Source organism: Oncorhynchus tshawytscha, unplaced genomic scaffold (genome assembly GCF_018296145.1).
Source record: "Oncorhynchus tshawytscha isolate Ot180627B unplaced genomic scaffold, Otsh_v2.0 Un_contig_13399_pilon_pilon, whole genome shotgun sequence".
In the NCBI taxonomy this organism is placed as follows: domain Eukaryota; kingdom Metazoa; phylum Chordata; class Actinopteri; order Salmoniformes; family Salmonidae; genus Oncorhynchus; species Oncorhynchus tshawytscha.
This window is the reverse complement of record NW_024608312.1, coordinates 14783-35000: the sequence shown is the minus strand read 5'-3', so window position 1 is coordinate 35000 and position 20218 is coordinate 14783. Positions and strand designations below refer to the sequence as shown.

The 20218-nt window shown below is 47.7% G+C and overlaps 2 protein-coding genes across 2 annotated transcripts; both read left to right on the top strand.

Moving 5' to 3' along the window:
* The first annotated feature begins 1995 nt into the window (after positions 1-1995).
* LOC121843439 (WD repeat-containing protein 88-like) lies at positions 1996-13402 on the top strand. Its single transcript, XM_042313031.1, has 5 exons — positions 1996-2332; positions 4823-4933; positions 6281-6369; positions 12483-12546; positions 13253-13402. The coding sequence occupies exons 1-5, from the start codon at positions 2216-2218 to the stop codon at positions 13400-13402; spliced, it is 531 nt and encodes a 176-aa protein (XP_042168965.1). The 5' UTR covers positions 1996-2215.
* Positions 13403-16156: 2754 nt separating this feature from the next.
* Positions 16157-18852, top strand: LOC121843438 (WD repeat-containing protein 88-like). Its single transcript, XM_042313030.1, has 4 exons — positions 16157-16382; positions 17895-17977; positions 18673-18679; positions 18836-18852. Exons 1-4 carry the CDS (start codon positions 16157-16159, stop codon positions 18850-18852), a joined length of 333 nt encoding a protein of 110 aa, XP_042168964.1.
* The last annotated feature ends 1366 nt before the right edge of the window (positions 18853-20218 follow it).

Genomic DNA, 20218 nt, shown 5'->3' with positions numbered 1-20218 from the left:
CAGATGTACCAAGCATGTAGCGTCATACCCAAGAAGTCTCAATTCTGTAAACGAGAGAGTCAAGGCTGTAATCGCTGCCTAAGGCGCTTCAACAAAGGACTGAGTAAAGGGTCTGAATACTTATGGAAATGTCATATTTCAGTTTTAATTTGTCAAAATGTGGTATTGCGTGTAGATTGATTACACACACAGTTGAAGTTTCCATGCACCTTAGCCAAATACATTTAAACTCTGTTTTTCACAATTCCTGACATTTAATCCTTGTAAAAATTCGCTATTTAGGTCAGTTAGGATCACCACTTTATTTTAAGAATGTTAAATGTCAATAATAGTAGATATAATGATTTATTTCAACTTTTATTTCTTTCATCACATTCCCAGTGGGTTAGAAGTGTATATACTCAATTAGTATTTGGTAGCATTGCCTTTAAATTATTTAACTCGGGTCAAGCTTCCCACAATAAATTGGGTGAATTTTGGCCCATTCCTCCTGACAGAGCTGGTGTAACGGAGTCAGGTTTGTAGGCCTCCTTGCTCGCACATGCTTTTTCAGTTCTGCCCACACATTTTCTATAGGATTGAGGTCAGGGCTTTGTGATGGCCACTCCAATACCTTGACTTTGTTGTCCTTAAGCCATTTTGCAACAACTTTGGAAGTATGCTTGGGGTCATTGTCCATTTGGAAAACCCATTTGCGACCAAGCTTTAACTTCCTGACTGATGTCTTGAGATGTTGCTTCAATATATCAACATAATTTTCCATTCTCATGATGCCATCTATTTTGTGAAGTGCACCAGTCCCTCCTGCAGCAAAGCACTCCACAACATGATGCTGCCACCCCCGTGCTTCACGGGTGGGATGGTGTTCTTCAGCTTGCAAGCGTCCCCCTTTTCCCTCCAAACATAACGCTGGTCATTATGGCCAAACAGTTCTATTTTGTTGCATCAGACCAGAGGACATTTCTCCAAAAAGTATGATCTTTGTCCCCATGTGCAGTTGAAACTGTAGTCTGGCTTTGTATGGCGGTTTTGGAGCAGTGGCTTCTTCCTTGCTGAGCGGCCTTTCAGGTTATGTTGATATAGGACTCATTTTACTGTGGATATAGATACTTTTGTACCTGTTTCCTTCAGCATTTTCACAAGGTCCTTTGCTGTTGTTCTGGGATTGATTTGCTCTTTTCGCACCAAAGTACGCTAATCTCTAGGAGACAGAACGCGTCTCCTTCCTGAGCGGTATGACGGCTGCGTGGTCCCATGGTGTTTATGCTTGTGTACTATTGTTAGTACAGATGAATGTGGTACCTTCAGGCGTTTTTTTTTCTGAGATCTTGGCTGATTTCTTTAGATTTTCCCATAATGTCGACAAAGAGGCACTGAGTTTGAAGCTAGGCCTTGAAATACATCCATAGGTACACCTCGAATTGACTCAAATGATGTCAATTAGCCTATCAGAAGCCTCTATAGCCATGACATAATTTTCAGGAATTTTCCAAGCTGTTTAAAGGCAGTCAGCTTAGTGTATGTAAACTTCTGACCCACTGGAATTGGTACAGTGAATTATAAGTGAAATAATCTGTGTGTATACAATTGTTGGAAAATTACTTGTGTCATGCACAAAGTAGATGTCCTAACCGACTTGCCAAAACTATAGTTGGTTAACAAGAAATGGGTGGAGTGGTTGAAAAACGAGTTTTAATGACTCCAATCTAAGAGTATGTAAACTTCCGACTTTCAACTGTATGTATGTGTAACCGATGTGAAATGGCTAGCTAGTTAGCGGTGGTGCGCGCTAATAGCGTTTCAATTGGGTACGTCACTCGCTCTGAGACCTGAAGTGGTTGTGATGGGTAACGATGCTTCGTGGGTTTCAGTTGTTGATGTGTGCAGCGGGTCCCTGGTTCGAGCCCGGGTAGTGGCTAGGGTGACGGACGAAAGTAATACTGTTGTATATGTATGTGTATGTGTATATTAAAAAAATGTCATTACATTTTTAAAAAAATCACTGTCCGTGTGTGTAGTCTGCACATTTCAGATTGTTATCCATCTCGGTCACACCAAACTCAGTGCTCCTGATGCCTGGCCGTCGCTATGGGAACGCAAACTTTGGACAACATTGGCTACTCTGACTGACCGGTTAGCTACAGTAGCTAGATACTTTTACCCCAAAACAATGAAATAACTAACTTAGTGAAATACATTTCGTTTCCTGGACAAAATGACGTGGAGAAATATCGACCCTTTGTCAATTGATGAGACCATTGATGAAGGGAAAGAGGAGAAGGATGTGGAGAAGAGAAGAGCCTCGGTGTGGGAACATCAGGAGCTAGCCCAGGTATCAGTTAGCTAGCTGCCCAGGTATCAGTTAGCTAGCTGCCCAGGTATCAGTTAGCTAGCTGCCCAGGTATCAGTTAGCTAGCTGCCCAGGTATCAGTTAGCTAGCTGCCCAGCAGGTAGCTAGCCAGGTATCAGTTAGCTAGCTGCCCAGGTATCAGTTAGCTAGCTGCCCAGGTATCAGTTAGCTAGCTGCCCAGGTATCAGTTAGCTAGCTGCCCAGGTATCAGTTAGCTAGCTGCCCAGGTATCAGTTAGCTAGCTGCCCAGTTGCCCAGCTAGCTGCCCAGGTATCAGTTAGCTAGCTGCCCAGGTATCAGTTAGCTAGCTGCCCAGGTCTCAGTTAGCTAGCTGCCCAGGTAGCTAGCTGCCCAGGTATCAGTTAGCTAGCTGCCCAGGTATCAGTTAGCTAGCTGCCCAGGTATCAGTTAGCTAGCTGCCCAGGTATCAGTTAGCTAGCTGCCCAGGTATCAGTTAGCTAGCTGCCCAGGTATCAGTTAGCTAGCTGCCCAGGTATCAGTTAGCTGCCCAGGTATCAGTTAGCTGCCCAGGTATCAGTTAGCTAGCTGCCCAGGTATCAGTTAGCTAGCTGCCCAGGTATCAGTATCAGTTAGCTAGCTGCCCAGGTATCAGTTAGCTAGCTGCCCAGGTATCAGTTAGCTAGGTATCAGTTAGCTAGCTGCCCATGTATCAGTTAGCTAGCTGCCCAGGTATCAGTTAGCTAGCTGCCCAGGTATCAGTTAGCTAGCCCAGGTATCAGTTAGCTAGCTGCCCAGGTATCAGTTAGCTAGCTGCCCAGGTATCAGTTAGCTAGGTATCTGCCCCAGGTATCAGTTAGCTAGCTGCCCAGCAGTTAGCTAGCCCAGGTATCAGTTAGCTAAGCTGCCCAGGTATCAGTTAGCTAGCTGCCCAGGTATCAGTTAGTTAGCTAGCTGCCCAGGTGTATCAGTTAGCTAGCTGCCCAGGTATCAGTTAGCTAGCTGCCCAGGTATCAGCTTAGCTAGCTGCCCAGGTATCAGTTAGCTAGCTGCCCAGGTATCAGTTAGCTAGCCCCCAGGTATCAGTTAGTTGCCCAGGTATCAGGTAGCTAGCTGCCCAGGTATCAGTTAGCTAGCTGCCCATGTATCAGTTAGCTAGCTGCCCAGGTATCAGTTAGCTAGCTGCCCAGGTATCAGTGGCTGCCCAGGTATCAGGTAGCTAGCTGCCCAGATCAGTTAGCTAGCTGCCCAGGTATCAGGTAGCTAGCTGGGTAGAGAGGGGATGAGTTGAATAGCCTTCATGTTCATAGCTCATCCTAGAGCAGGTAGCTAGCTGGGTAGAGAGGGGATGAGTAAACTGTTTTTAAAACTACAAACGTCAATGAGTGATTGGTCAACTAATAGTTAACGTTAGCAAGTCAAGCTAACAGCCATCCACATAGCTATACATAATTAATTGTGTTGTTCCTGTGTCATAACACTGACAATAACAGGGATGAATGATGGCACCTTAGCCTACTAGACAGCAAGCTTTTAACTGAAAACACTTGAGTGCCAGTCTGTTTGTGGTATCATGCCCAACTCCTTACCACTCATGACAAACATGCTTGTCTTGACAATGAGTTGGCAAGAGCACAAACAGATCTGGGACCAGGCTAGGAAACGCTGTGTGAAAAGCCCTCCTGCTATACATCTGGCTGGTGGCCAAGCATAGCAATTATGACCAAGACATCTCAACAGATGGGTCATTAATTAAGGTGTCGTTTTAGAACAGAAAGAACAGACCTCGGCTATTGTATTAAATTATGATTATTAACATTATCATTACTGCGATGCTTTAGTCCTGTTCAAAACATATATAAGTGACTTTGTTGTGCTTTCACAATACAATTTTAGATAGTTTCAGATGATTTGGACATGATGCGTGAAAAATGCTAATATCAGTCCCATGGCTTGAATGGGATTTCTGCCAAAAATGCTAAAACATTAGCATGTTGAAACAGTGCTAGGGAAACTGGGCCCAAATACTATTACTATGTGTAATGGAGATGTGAGGTGGGGCTTGATTCAAATACTATTACTATGTGTAATGGAGATGTGAGACGGGGCTTGATTCAAAGGGGCTTGATTCAAATACTATTACTATGTGTAATGGAGATGTGAGACGGGGCTTGATTCAAATACTATTACTATGTGTGATGGAGATGTGAGACGGGGCTTGATTCAAAGGGGCTTGATTCAAATACTATTACTATGTGTAATGGAGATGTGAGACGGGGCTTGATTCAAATACTATTACTATGTGGAATGGAGATGTGAGACGGGGCTTGATTCAAATACTATTACTATGTGGAATGGAGATGTGAAATGGGGCTTGATTCTCCGTGCCTCTTCAGACCCCCATCATGATGTAATGGAGATATGAAATGGGGCTTGATTCTCCGTGCCTCTTCAGACCCCCATCATGGTGTAATGGAGATATGAAATGGGGCTTGATTCTCTGTGCCTCTTCAGATTCCTATCAAGGTGCTGAGGGGTCACACAGATGCTGTCACCGGCTGCCACTTCTGCTTTGATGACACCAAAGTCCTGACCAGTTCCCAGGACAAGACGGCCACTCTGTGGGTAGGTCCACCAAACACTCGTCCACCAAACACTAGTCCACCAAACACTAGTCCACCAAACACTAGGACTGCTTCCCAAATGGAACACTACTTATAACCACTATTCCCTATATAGTGCACTACTTATGACCACTATTCCCTATATAGTGCACTACTTATGACCACTATTCCCTATATAGTGCACTACTTATAACCACTATTCCCTATATAGTGCATTACTTATGACCACTATTCCCTATATAGTGCACTACTTATGACCACTATTCCCTATATAGTGCACTACTTCTGACCACTATTCCCTATATAGTGCACTACTTCTGACCACTATTCCCTATATAGTGCACTACTTATGACCACTATTCCCTATATAGTGCACTACTTATGACCACTATTCCCCATATAGTGCACTACTTCTGACCACTATTCCCTATATAGTGCACTACTTATGACCACTATTCCCTATATAGTGCCCTACTTTTGGTGTGCAGGGAATGTGTATCCATTTGGGAGTCGGCGTGTTAATTAATACAGACGTAAACATCTCAAGGCAGTTACAAGGTCTGTTATTTCCTGTCTGTGTGTCTGTCTATATCCTGTCTGTGTGTCTGTCTATTTCCTGTCTGTGTGTCTGTCTATTTCCTGTCTGTGTGTCTGTCTATTTCCTGTCTGTTTGTCTGTCTATTTCCTGTCTGTTTGTCTGTTATTTCCTGTCTGTGTGTCTGTCTATTTCCTGCCTGTGTGTCTGTCTATTTCCTGTCTGTGTGTCTGTCTATTTCCTGTCTGTGTGTCTGTCTATTTCCTGCCTGTGTGTCTGTCTATTTCCTGTCTGTGTGTCTGTTATTTCCTGTCCGTTTGTCTGTCTATTTCCTGTCTGTGTGTCTATTTCCTGTCTGTGTGTCTTGTCTATTTCCTGTCTGTGTGTCTGTCTATTTCCTGTCTGTGTGATGTCACACACCTAATCCATCTCAGTGTTTATGTGGATCGTGGTCTACTCCTGGCTGTAGATGTCGGTCTTATTTTTTAATAATATATTCATGTTGAAAGATTATTGTCTGGCCCATAGATATGAACCTGAACTATATGATATGGCCGTGGCCTAAATAGCACCCGTATTCCCTATATAGTGCACTACTTATAAACACTATTCCCTATATAGTGCACTACTTCTGACCAAGGCCTACAGGTATGAACCTGAACTATATGATATGGCCATGGCCTAAATAGCACCCATATTCCCTATATAGTGCACTACTTCTGACCAAGGCCTACAGGGCTCTGGTCAAGAGTAGTGCACTCTGTAGGGAATAGGGTGCCATTAGGGCCACACATTGTATGTCTGCTCCTGAAGGACACAGAGAGTGGCGCCGCGCTGTTGGTGTTTGAGAGAGGACATCTGTCCAACATCTCTGAGTGTGCCTTGATCCCTGACAAGAAAAGGTGAGTTGTCACTGTGTTCCCATCGCCTACCCTTCTCCAGGAGTGTGCACTCCTACACTCCAAACATATTCCTAACACCAGAGGGGGAGTGTACAAGTGCACACTTTGGGAGAAGGGTAGATCATCAGAATGGAGCCTTGCTGTTATCACAATGGACCACGGAAGCCCTTGTCTGTTTGTTGTGACTAGTGATTTATACATGACTTATAAATTCATTTAGTTGTTTTGTTTCCTCAAATATCACATCCCACATATCTGGGTATAGGGCTGGGAATAGGGCTGGGTATAGGGCTGGGGATAGGGCTGGGGGGCTGGGAATAGGGCTGGGGGGCTGGGAATAGGGCTGGGTATAGGGCTGGGTATAGGGCTGGGGATAGGGCTGGGGATAGGGCTGGGGATAGGACTGTTTATAGGGCTGGGAATAGGGCTGGGAATAGGGCTGGGAATAGGGCTGGGTATAGGGCTGGGTATAGGGCTGGGTATAGGGCTGGGGATAGGGCTGGGTATAGGGCTGGGGATAGGACTGGGTATAGGGCTGGTTATAGGGCTGGGAATAGGGCTGGTTATAGGGCTGGGAATAGGGCTGGTTATAAGGCTGGTTATAGGGCTGGGTATAGAGCTGGGGATAGGGCTGGGGATAGGGCTGGGTTTAGGGCTGGTTATAGGGCTGGGTATAGGGCTGGGAATAGGGCTGGGGATAGGACTGGGTATAGGGCTGGGAATAGGGCTGGTTATAGGGCTGGGAATAGGGCTGGTTATAAGGCTGGGTATAGGGCTGGTTATAGGGCTGGGTATAGGGCTGGGGATAGGGCTGGGTATAGGGCTGGGGATAGGGCTGGGGAATAGGGCTGGGTATAGGGCTGGTGGGTATAGGGCTGGTTATAGGGCTGGTTATAGGGCTGGTTATAGGGCTGGGAATAGGGCTGGGAATAGGGCTGGGGATAGGGCTGGGAATAGGGCTGGGTATAGGAAAGGGAATAGGGCTGGGTATAGGGCTGGGGATGGTCTGGGAATAGGGCTGGGGATAGGGCTGGTTATAGGGCTGGGGATACGGCTGGGGATAGGGCTGGGGATAGGGCTGGGTATAGGGCTGGGGATAGGGCTGGGAATAGGGCTGGGTATAGGAAAGGGAATAGAGCTGGGTATAGGGCTGGGGATGGGCTGGTTATAGGGCTGGGGATAGGGCTGGGGATAGGGCTGGGAATAGGGCTGGGTATAGGGCTGGTGATAGGGCTGGGTATAGGGCTGGGGATAGGGCTGGGAATAGGGCTGGGGATAGGGCTGGTTATAGGGCTGGGTATATATATGTCTTTCTGTCTCCATGACCAAGCACACAGCCCACAACCCGCAGCACACAGGCCACAACCCGCAGCCCACAGCCACAACCCGCAGCCCACAACCCGCAGCCCACAACCCGCAGCACACAGCCCACAACCCACACAACCCGCAGCACACAGCCCACAACCCGCAGGCCACACACCCACAGCACAACCCGCAGCACACAGCCCACAGGCCACAACCCGCAGCACACAACCCGCGGCACACAACCCGCACAACCCCACAACCCGCAGCACACCCGCAACCCCCCACACAACCCGCACACAACCCGCAGCCCACAACCCACAACCCGCAGCACACAGCCCACAACCCGCAGCACACAACCTGCAGCCCACAACCCGCAGCACACAGCCCACAACCCGCAGCACACAGCCCACAACCCGCAGCTCACAACCCGCAGCACACAACCCGCAGCACACAGCCCACAACCCGCGCAGCACAACCCGCAGCCCACAACCCGCAGCTCACAACCCGCAGCACACAACCCCGCAGCCCACAACCCGCAGCACACAGCCCACAACCCGCAGCCCACAGCCCACAACCCGCAGCCCACAACCCGCAGCACACAGCCCACAACCCATAGCCACAACCCGCAGCCCACAACCCGCAGCACACAGCCCACAACCCCCGCAGCACACAACCCGCAGCATACAACCCGCAGCCCACAACCCGCAGCACACAACCCGCAGCCCACAACCCGCAGCACACAGCCCACAACCCGCAGCACCCGCAGCCCACACAACCCGCAGCACACAGCCCACAACCCGCAGCACACCCGCAACCAACCCGCAGCACACAGCCCACAACCCGCAGCACACAGCCCACAACCCGCAGCACACAGCCCACAACCCGCAGCACACAAACCGCAGCACACAGCCCGCAGCCCACACAGCCCACAACCCGCAGCCCACAACCCGCAGCCCACAACCCCGCAGCCCACAACCCGCAGCACACAACCCGCAGCCACACAGCCCACAACCCGCAGCCCACAACCCGCAGCACACAGCCCACAACCCGCAGCACACAGCCCACAACCCGCACAACCCGCCCACAACCCGCAGCACACAGCCCACAACCCGCAGCACACACCCAACCCGCAGCCCGCAACCCGCAGCACACAACCCGCAGCACACAACCCGCAGCACACAGCCCACAGCCCACAACCCGCCCACAGCCCACAACCCGCAGCCCACAGCACACAGCCCACAACCCGCAGCACACAGCCCACAACCCGCAGCCCACAACCAACCCGCAGCACACAGCCCACAACCCGCAGCCCACAGCACACAACCCGCAGCACACAACCCGCAGCCCACAACCAGCAGCACACAACCCGCAGCACACACCCCGCAGCACACAACCCGCAGCACACATTCCACAACCCGCAGCCACAGCCCACAACCCGCAGCCAGCCCACAACCCGCAGCACACAACCCGCACACAACCCGCCCACAACCCGCGCAGCACACAGCCCACAACCCGCAGCCCACAACCCGCAGCACAACCCGCCCACAACCCGCAGCACACAACCCGCAGCACACAACCCGCAGCACACAGCCCACAACCCGCAGCCCACAACCCGCAGCACACAGCCCACACACCCGCACAACCCACAACCCGCAGCCCACAACCCGCAGCACACAACCCGCAGCCCACAACCCGCAGCACACAGCCCACAACCCGCAGCACACAACCCGCAGCCCACAACCCGCAGCCCTGCAACCCGCAGCACACAGCCCATAACCCGCAGCCCACAACCCGCAGCCCACAACCCGCAGCACACAACCCCAGCAGCCCACACCCCGCAGCCCACAACCCGCAGCACACAACCCGCAGCCCACAACCCCCGCAGCACACAGCCCACAGTCCGCAGCCCACAGCCCACCCCGCAGCACACAACCCCGCAGCACACAGCCCACAACCCGCAGCACACAACCCGCAGCCCACAACCCGCAGCACACAGCCCACAACCCGCAGCACACCCGCAGCCCACAACCCGCAGCACACAGCCCGCAGCACCCCCGCAGTCCACAGCACACCCCACAACCCGCAGCACACAACCCGCAGCACACAGCCCATAACCCGCAGCCCACAACCCGCAGCACACAACCCGCAGCCACAACCCGCAGCACACAGCCCACAACCCGCAGCCCACAACCCGCAGCCCACACAGCCCACAACCCGCAGCTCACAACCCGCAGCCCACAACCCGCAGCACACAGCCTACAACCCGCAGCACACAACCCGCACAACCCGCACACAACCCCGCAGCACACAACCCACAGCACACAACCCGCAGCCCACAACCCGCAGCACACAGCCCACAACCCGCAGCACACAGCCCACAACCCGCAGCCCACAACCCGCAGCACACAGCCCACAACCCACAGCCCACAACCCCGCAGCCCACAACCCGCAGCACACAGCCCACAACCCGCAGCCCACCCAACCCGCAGCCCACAACCCGCAGCCCACAACCCGCAGCACACAACCCGCAGCCCACAACCCACAGCCCAGCACACAGCAGCCCACAACCCGCAGCCCACAACCCAGCCCACAACCCAAGCACACAACCCGCCCCGCAGCCCACAACCCGAAGCCCACAACCCGCAGCCCACAACCCGCAGCACACAGCATAGGTCACATAATCACTGCATACATCCCAAATGGCACCCTAGTAGTGCACTATATAGGGAATAGGGTGCCATAGGGCTCTGGTCTAAAGTAGTGTACTATATAGGGAATAGGGTGCCATTTTGGACACAACCCTGTCAAGATCTTTTGTTACTTCACACCTTCTTTATTTGCGCTTCCCTTTTGGTAACCTTGGCAACCCTGGTAACCTTGGTAACCCTGGCAGAGGAGAAGTCCCAGAGGGCTGCAGGGAGGGAGGTGATCACACATAGGGAGTCTAGACTCTAGACCTCCGCTGAAACATGAGCTAGTTAATGGGTTACTGCTGGGTTTGTTGTTGCACTAGTCTAGCCCACACAACCCACAGCCCACAACCCATGGCATTGAGGTGATATCTTAAAATAAAACTATATGATGGTATTTGTTTCATTAGTCCATTGTTGACATAGTCACTGCAATCGAGTTTTCAAGATATGTAACTTTCAAAAGTCAGAAAACATTCCTGTGTGATGCATTTTGCCGAACACAACATCATGGGGATGATTTCTGTATTTTGAAAGATTTCTGTATCCTCGAAAAACTAGATTCTCCCTCTCTCTCTCTTCTCTCTCTCTCTCTCTATCTCTCTCTCTCTTCTCTCTCTCTCTCTCTCTCTTTCTCTATCTCTCTCTCCTCTCCCTCCCTCCCTCTCTCTCTCCCTCCTCTCCTCTCTCTCTCTCTCTCTCTCTCTCTCTCTCTCTCTCTCTCTCTCTCTCCCTCTCTTACTCTCTCTGTCTCTCTCTCTCTCTCTCTCTCTCTCTCTCTCTCTCTCTCTCTTCTCTCTCTCTCTCTCTGTCTCTCTCTCTCTCTCTCTTCTCTCTCTCTCTCTCTCTCTCTTCTCTCTCTCTCTCTCTCTCTCTCTCTCTCTCTCTCTCTCTCTCTCTATCTCTCTCTCTGTCTCTCTCCCTCTCTCTCTCTCTCTCTCTCTCTCTCTCTCTCTCTCTCTCTCTCTCTCTCTCTCTCTCCCTGTCTCTCCCTCCCTCCCTCTCTCTCTCTCTCTCTCCCTCTCTCTCTCTCTCTCTCTGTCTCTCTCTCTCTCTCTCTCTCTCTCTCTCTCTCTCTCTCTCTCTCTGTCTCTGTCTCTCTCTCTCTCTCTCTCTCTCTCTCTCTCTTCTCTCTCTCTCTCTCTTTCTTTCTCTCTCTCTCTCCCTGTCTCTCCTCCCTCCCTCCCTCCCTCTCTCTCTCTCTCAATTCAATTCAAGGGCTTTATTGTCATGGGAAACATGTGTTAACATTGCCAAAGCAAGTGAGGTAGACAACATACAAAGTGAATATATAAAGTGAAAAACAACAAAAATTAACAGTAAACATTACACATACAGAAGTTTCAAAACAGTAAAGACATTACAAATGTCATATTATATATATATATACAGTGTTTTAACAATGTACAAATGGTTAAAGGACACAAGATAAAATAAATAAGCATAAATATGGGTTGTATTTACAAAGGTGTGTGTTCACTGGTTGCCCTTTTCTCGTGGCAACAGGTCACAAATCTTACTGCTGTGATGGCACACTGTGGTAGTTCACCCAGTAGATATGGGAGTTTATCAAAATTGGGTTTGTTTTCGAATTCTTTGTGGATCTGTGTAATCTGAGGGAAATATGTCTCTCTAATATGGTCATATATTGGGCAGGAGGTTAGGAAGTGCAGCTCAGTTTCCACCTCATTTTGTGGGCAGTGAGCACATAGCCTGTCTTCTCTTGAGAGCCATGTCTGCCTACGGCGGCCTTTCTCAATAGCAAGGCTATGCTCACTGAGTCTGTACATAGTCAAAGCTTTCCTTAATTTTGGGTCAGTCACAGTGGTCAGGTATTCTGCCGCTGTGTACTCTCTGTGTAGGGCCAAATCTCTCTCTCTCTCTCTCTCTCTGGATCTCTCTCTCCCTCTCTGTCTCTCCCCCCCACTCCCTCCCTCCCTCCCTCTCTCTCTCTCTCTCTCTCTCTCTCTCTCTCTGTCTCTCCCCCACTCCCTCCCTCCCTCCCTCCCTCTCTCTCTCTCTCTCTCTCTGTCTCTCTCCCTCTCTCTGTCTCTCCCCCCACTCCCTCCCTCCCTCTCTCTCTCTCTCTCTATCTCTCTCTCTCTGTCTCTCACCTAGACTGATTACTGCATCATGGGACAAGACCCTAAATGCATGGGACCTGGAGACTGGCAAGATCATTGTGAGTCAATCAAATAATGAATCTCATCCTCACACCATGTTGTTGAGACCTCTCTGTTACCTCTCTTTCTCTCTCTCTCTCTTTCTCTCTCTCTCTCTCTCTCTCTCTCTCATCACCATGTTGTTGAGACCTCTCTGTTACCTCTCTTTCTCTCTCTCTCTCTTTCTCTCTCTCTCTCTCTCTCTCTCTCTCTCTCTCTCTCTCTCTCCATGTTGTTGAGACCTCTCTGTCTCTCTCTCCCTCCCTCTCTCTCCTTCCCTCTCTCTCTCTCTCTCTCTCTCTCTCTCTCTCGTCACCATGTTGCTGAGACCTCTCTGTTACCTCTCTCTCTCTTTTCAACACTAATGAACATCTGAGACCATGGTGGACAGCCTAAGTGTGTGTTACATAGTGGACTGCAGCTCAGAATCATAATGCCAGAGAGGGGTATATAGGGAGTATATAGGGAGTATAGAGGGAGTATAGAGGGGAGTATAGAGGGAGTATAGAGGGAGTATATAGGGAGTATAGAGGGAGTATAGAGGGAGTATAGAGGGAGTATATAGGGAGTATATAGGGAGTATATAGGGAGTATATAGGGAGTATAGAGGGAGTATAGAGGGAGTATAGAGGGAGTATAGAGGGAGTATAGAGGGAGTATATAGGGAGTATAGAGGGAGTATATAGGGAGTATATAAGTAACACAGCCTGTGTGTGTGTTACATAGTGGACTGCAGCTCAGGCTGGTCTCCTGACCTCATGTAGCGTCTCAGAGGACGGGAAGTACGTAGTCTCCTCCTCCGACCTGGAGAATGCAATCTGCCTGACCTCAGCTGATACAGGGGAGAGGCTCTTCCACATCAAAGGTACATCCTAAAGTCATTCAGCAATGGTTATTGATCTCTATATTGATTTTACCATTGAGCTATGCTAACGCTAAGGTCACTGAGTCTCAGTTTAAGTCATGTCTAATGGTAACATCAGGTCACTGAGTCTCAGTTTAAGTAATGTCTAATGGTAACATCAGGTCACTGAGTCTCAGTTTAAGTTATGTCTAATGGTAACGTCAGTTTAAGTAATGTCTAATGGTAACATCAGGTCACTGAGTCTCAGTTTAAGTCATGTCTAATGGTAACGTCAGGTCACTGAGTCTCAGTTTAAGTCATGTCTAATGGTAACGTTTAAGTCAGTTTAAGTAATGTCTAATGGTAACATCAGGTCACTGAGTCTCAGTTTAAGTTATGTCTAATGGTAACGTCAGTTTAAGTAATGTCTAATGGTAACATCAGGTCACTGAGTCTCAGTTTAAGTCATGTCTAATGGTAACGTCAGTTTAAGTCACTGAGTCTCAGTTTAAGTCATGTCTAATGGTAACGTCAGGTCACTGAGTCTCAGTTTAAGTTATGTCTAATGGTAACGTCAGGTCACTGAGTCTCAGTTTAAGTCATGTCTAATGGTAACGAGTCTCAGTTTAAGTTATGTCTAATGGTAACAGGTCACTGAGTCTCAGTTTAAGTCATGTCTAATGGTGGTCACTGAGTCTCAGTTTAAGTTATGTCTAATGGTAACGTCAGGTCACTGAGTCTCAGTTTAAGTCATGTCTAATGGTAACATCAGGTCACTGAGTCTCCAGTTTAAGTCATGTCCTAATGGTAACATCAGGTCACTGAGTCTCAGTTTAAGTCATGTCTCAATGGTAACTTTCAGGTCACTGAGTCTCAGTTTAAGTCCCTGTACCACTCATTATATTAGACTTTCAATTCCCATTAGATCACCACAAGGTCACAGTCTGAGATACGATTTACACACAGTCGGATACCACTCATTATATTAGCTTTACGGACTTTACAGATACCCTCATTATATTAGACTTTACACACGATCCACTCAGAGTTTACACACAGTCCCTGAGATACCACTCATTATATTAGTTTACACACAGTCCCTGAGATAACAGATACCACTCATTATATTAGACTTTACACACGGTCCCTGAGATACCACTCATTATATTAGACTTTACACACAGTTCCAGATACCACTCATTATATTAGACTTTACACACAGTCCCTGAGATACCACTCATTATATTAGACTTTACACACAGTCCCTGAGATACCACTTATTATATTAGACTTTACACACAGTCCCTGAGATAACCACTCATTATATTAGACTTTACACACAGTCCCTGAGATACCACTCATTATATTAGTCTTTACACACAGTCCCTGAGATACCACTCATTATATTAGTCTTTACACACAGTCCCTGAGATACCACTCAATATATTACACTTTACACATGGTCCCTGAGATACCACTCATTATATTAGACTTTACACACGGTCCCTGAGATACCACTCATTATATTACACTTTACACACGGTCCCTGAGATACCACTCATTATATTAGACTTTACACACAGTGCCTGAGATGATAGATAACATGCACTGCCAGGCTGACAAATGACCAGAGCATCAAGGAACATCATGACAGCTGGGTTTTTTGTTGTTGTCATGTCTGACCGCATACGTCCTTAGTAAAGATTTGTCAGTACCAGATATTTCATAATTACACCTCAGATCGTTGTGTTTATGGTCCACGGTGGACTGGGTGAACTCACTGGTCTCATAATTACACCTCCGATCATGAAATGTAGACCCAGTAGCTAGACAGACTGTTGTAACACACTCCCTGCAGTTAAATTATAATCTAACCTGGCATCATGAAATGTAGACCCAGTAGCTAGAGACAGACTGTATGTCAGATCTAGGACACCTGTGTTTTACACAATCATCTGATACGCCTGGGTTTTAACCTTCAAACTGTCCTCTTAAAATACAGCATCAAATATCGCTGTGTCCTCGTGATAGCACTAAACACAGGACTCTCATTATAACACATGCGCTGTAGTACAGTGAACTAAAATATAGCCTGGCATTATGTCAGAGAGATTGATGCAGTACAGTGAACTAAAATATAGCCTGGCATTATGTCAGAGAGATTGATGCAGTACAGTGAAATAAACTATAGCCTGGCATTACGTCAGAGAGATTGATGCTGTTCAGTGAACTAAACTATAGCCTGGCATTACGTCAGAGAGATTGATGCAGTACAGTGAACTAAACTATAGCCTGGCATTACGCCTACAGTGAACTAAACTATAGCCTGGCATTACGTCAGAGAGATTGATGCAGTACAGTGAACTAAACTATAGCCTGGCATTACGTCAGAGAGATTGATGCAGTACAGTGAACTAAACTATAGCCTGGCATTATGTCAGAGAGATTGATGCAGTACAGTGAACTAAACTATAGCCTGGCATTACGTCAGAGAGATTGATGCAGTACAGTGAACTAAACTATAGCCTGGCATTACGTCAGAGAGATTGATGCAGTACAGTGAACTAAACTATAGCCTGGCATTACGTCAGAGAGAACTTCTCAGACGTCATGCTTGTTGTTATTGTTAGCCTACCATTTGAACTTTTCATTAGCTTCAAATGAACCTCGTCCACTAGCTATTGCACACATTTCTAACTAATTAGTGTTAGTCAAGGTCACGTTGAGGCTGTCGTAACCAAGCCTCTAGAGCTTGTTGGGGGAACCCAATATTTCCAGTATGCATTATGACAATACACATTGTTGTTCTATCCTGTCCCAAACACAGCACCCACACCAACGTCATCTCGAACTGCTGTTTCACTGCTAACGGACGCTACTTGTGCACTGCATCATGGGACAAGACTCTGCAGCTGTGGGGCGTCCAGACAGGAACGTTCCGTTCCCACGGTGGCCTGACCCTTAGCAAGGGACACGACGGATCCGTCAGCTCCTGCACCTTCTCTGTGGATGGTAGGGTAGACATCAGTCTTCTCTGTGGATGGTAGGGTAGACATATCAGTCTTCTTCTCTGTGGATGGTAGGGTAGACATCAGTCTTCTCTGTGGATGGTAGGGTAGACATATCAGTCTTCTCTGTGGATGGTAGGGTAGACATATCAGTCTTCTCTGTGGACGGTAGGGTAGACATATCAGTCTTCTTCTCTGTGGATGGTAGGGTAGACATATCAGTCTTCTCTGTGGATGGTAGGGTAGACATATCAGTCTTCTTCTCTGTGGATGGTAGGGTAGACATATCAGTCTTCTCTGGATGGTAGGGTAGACATCAGTCTTCTCTGTGGATGGTAGGGTAGACATATCAGTCTTCTCTGTGGATGGTAGGGTAGACATATCAGTCTTCTCTGTGGATAGGGTAGACATATCAGTCTTCTCTGTGGATGGTAGGGTAGACATATCAGTCTTCTCTGTGGACGGTAGGAGACATATCAGTCTTCTGTGGACGGTAGGGTAGACATCAGTCTTCTCTGTGGATGGTAGGGTAGACATATCAGTCTTCTCTGTGGACGGTAGGGTAGACATATCAGTCTTCTCTGTGGATGGTAGGGTAGACATATCAGTCTTCTCTGTGGATAGACATATCAGGTGGACGGTAGGGTAGACATTTCAGTCTTTTCTGTGGATGGTAGGGTAGACATATCAGTCTTCTCTGTGGATGGTAGGTCCAGGGTCAGTCCTCTGCCTCTAATACCACTGACTACTATATACTAATACTACTAATACTACTGACTACTATATACTAATACCACTGACTACTATATACTAATACTACTGACTACTATATACTAATACTACTGACTACTATATACTAATACTACTGACTACTATATACTAATACTACTGACTACTATATACTAATACTACTGACTACTATATACTAATACTACTGTCTACTATATACTAATACTACTGACTACTATATACTAATACTACTGACTACTATATACTAATACTACTGACTACTATATACTACTACTGATAGACTGACTGCAGTTCTCTGTTGTTGTCCAGGGTCAGTCCTCTGCCTCTAATACCACAGACTGACTGCAGTTCTCTGTTGTTGTCCAGGGTCAGTCCTCTGCCTCTAATACCAGACTGACTGCAGTTCTCTGTTGTTGTCCAGGGTCAGTCCTCTGCCTCTAATACCACAGACTGACTGCAGTTCTCTGTTGTTGTCCAGGGTCAGTCCTCTGCCTCTAATACCACAGACTGACTGCAGTTCTCTGTTGTTGTCCAGGGTCAGTCCTCTGCCTCTAATACCACAGACTGACTGTAGTTCTCTGTTGTTGTCCAGGGTCAGTCCTTGTGTCGGGGGAGTATGACAGACTGACTGTAGTTCTCTGTTGTTGTCCAGGGTCAGTCCTCTGCCTCTAATACCACTGACTGACTGCAGTTCTCTGTTGTTGTCCAGGGTCAGTCCTCTGCCTCTAATACCACTGACTGACTGTAGTTCTCTGTTGTTGTCCAGGGTCAGTCCTTGTGTCGGGGGCGTATGACAGAACAGTGGCTGTGTGGAACATGGAGACCCTCTGCAAGACCCTGGAGTTGAAGGTAGCTTCATGCTCTATCCTACTTCAGACACATTTTAAGGCAAACAGGTGTGTGTGTTTCAAACAGGTGTGTGTGTGTGTGTGTGTGTGTGTGTGTGTGTGTGTGTGTGTGTTGTGTGTTTCAAACAGGTGTGTGTGTGTGTATGTGTGTGTGTGTGTGTGTTTCAAACAGGTGTGTGTGTGTGTGTGTGTGTGTGTGTGTGTGTGTGTGTGTGCGTGTGTGTGTGTGTGTGTGTGTGTGTTTCAAACAGGTGTGTGTGTGTTTCAAACAGGTGTGTGTGTGTGTGTGTGTTGTGTGTTTCAAACAGGTGTGTTTGTGTGTGTGTGTGTTTCAAACAGGTGTGTGTGTGTGTGTGTGTGTTTGGTGTGTGTGTGTGTGTGTGTGTGTGTGTGTGTGTGTGTGTGTGTGTGTGTGTGTGTGTGTGTGTGTTTTCAAACAGGTGTGTGTGTGTGAAACAGATGTGTGTGTGTTTCAAACAGTGTGTTTGCATGTGTGTGTGTTTCAAACAGGTGTGTGTGTGCCTGTGTGTTCCAAGGTGTGTGTGTGTGTGTGTGTGTCATGTGTATGTCATGTGTGTGTGTGTGTTTCAAAACAGGTGTGTGTGTGTGTTGTGTGTGTGTGTGTGTGTGTATGTGTGTGGTGTGTGTGTGTGTGTGTGTCAATGTCATGTCCTATGTCATGCCCTGTTCCTGTAGGTCACAGGTAAACAAACAGGTGTGTGTCCTACGTCATGTCCTATCCCTGTGTGGTCACAGTATATATGCACCTCAATGTCATGTCCTGTGTCATGTGTGTGTCCCTGTAGGTCACAGTATATATGTGTTTCAATGTATGTCCTATGTCATGCCCTATCCCTAGGTCATGCAGTTGGGTGACAGATGTGGCAATCATGTCCTATTTCATGTCCTATCCCTGTAGGTCACAGTAAACACACACCTCAATGTCATGTCCTATCCCTCCCTAGGTCACAGTAAATATACACCTCAATGTCATGTCCTATGTCATGTCCTATCCCTGTAGGTCACAGTAAACACACACCTCAATGTCATGTCCTATTTCATGTCCTATCCCTGTAGGTCACAGTATATATATACCTCAATGTCATGTCCTATGTCATGTCCTATCCCTGTAGGTCACAGTAAACACACACCTCAATGTCATGTCCTATTTCATGCCCTATCCCTGTAGGTCACAGTATATATATACCTCAATGTCATGTCCTATTTCATGTCCCTATCCCTGTAGGTCACAGTAAACACACACTCAATGTCATGTCCCCTATCCCTGTAGGTCACAGTAAACACACACCTCAATGTCATGTCCTATGTCATGTCCTATCCCTGTAGGTCACAGTAAACACACACCTCAATGTCATGTCCTATTTCATGTCCTATCCCTGTAGGTCACAGTATATATACACCTCAATGTCATGTCCTATGTCATGTCCTATCCCTGTAGGTCACAGTAAACACACACCTCAATGTCATGTCCTATTTCATGCCCTATCCCTGTAGGTCACAGTAAATATACACCTCAATGTCATGCCCTATCCCTGTAGGTCACAGTAAATATACACCTCAATGTCATGTCCTATGTCATGTCCTATCCCTGTAGGTCACAGTAAACACACACCTCAATGTCATGTCCTATTTCATGTCCTATCCCTGTAGGTCACAGTATATATACACCTCAATGTCATGTCCTATTTCATGTCCTATCCCTGTAGGTCACAGTAAACACACACCTCAATGTCATGTCCCATTTCATGTCCTATCCCTGTAGGTCACAGTAAACACACACCTCAATGTCATGTCCTATTTCATGTCCTATCCCTGTAGGTCACAGTACACACACACCTCAACGTCATGTCCTATCCCTCTAGGTCACAGTATATATACACCTCAATGTCATGTCCTATGTCATGTCCTATCCCTGTAGGTCACAGTAAACACACACCTCAATGTCATGTCCTATTTCATGTCCTATCCCTGTAGGTCACAGTATATATACACCTCAATGTCATGTCCTATGTCATGTCCTATCCATGTAGGTCACAGTATATATATACCTCAATATCATGCCCTATCCCTGTAGGTCACAGTAAATATATACCTCAATGTCATGTCCTATGTCATGTCCTATCCCTGTAGGTCACAGTAAACACACACCTCAATGTCATGTCCTACATCATGTCCTATCCCTGTAGGTCACAGTAAACACACACGTCAATGACATGTCCTA

What these genes read in the sequence shown, in the direction of transcription:
- LOC121843439 (XM_042313031.1), top strand. Translation starts at nt 2,216, where the DNA reads ATGACGTGGAGAAATATCGACCCTTTGTCAATTGATGAGACCATTGAT. An exon ending in AACATCAGGAGCTAGCCCAG is followed by an intron (nt 2,333 to 4,822) that starts GTATCAGTTAGC and finishes GTGCCTCTTCAG; the next exon opens with ATTCCTATCAAGGTGCTGAG. An exon ending in TTGATCCCTGACAAGAAAAG is followed by an intron (nt 6,370 to 12,482) that starts GTGAGTTGTCAC and finishes TCTCTCACCTAG; the next exon opens with ACTGATTACTGCATCATGGG.
- LOC121843438 (XM_042313030.1), top strand. Translation starts at nt 16,157, where the DNA reads ATGACAATACACATTGTTGTTCTATCCTGTCCCAAACACAGCACCCAC. An exon ending in CTGCACCTTCTCTGTGGATG is followed by an intron (nt 16,383 to 17,894) that starts GTAGGGTAGACA and finishes GTTGTTGTCCAG; the next exon opens with GGTCAGTCCTTGTGTCGGGG.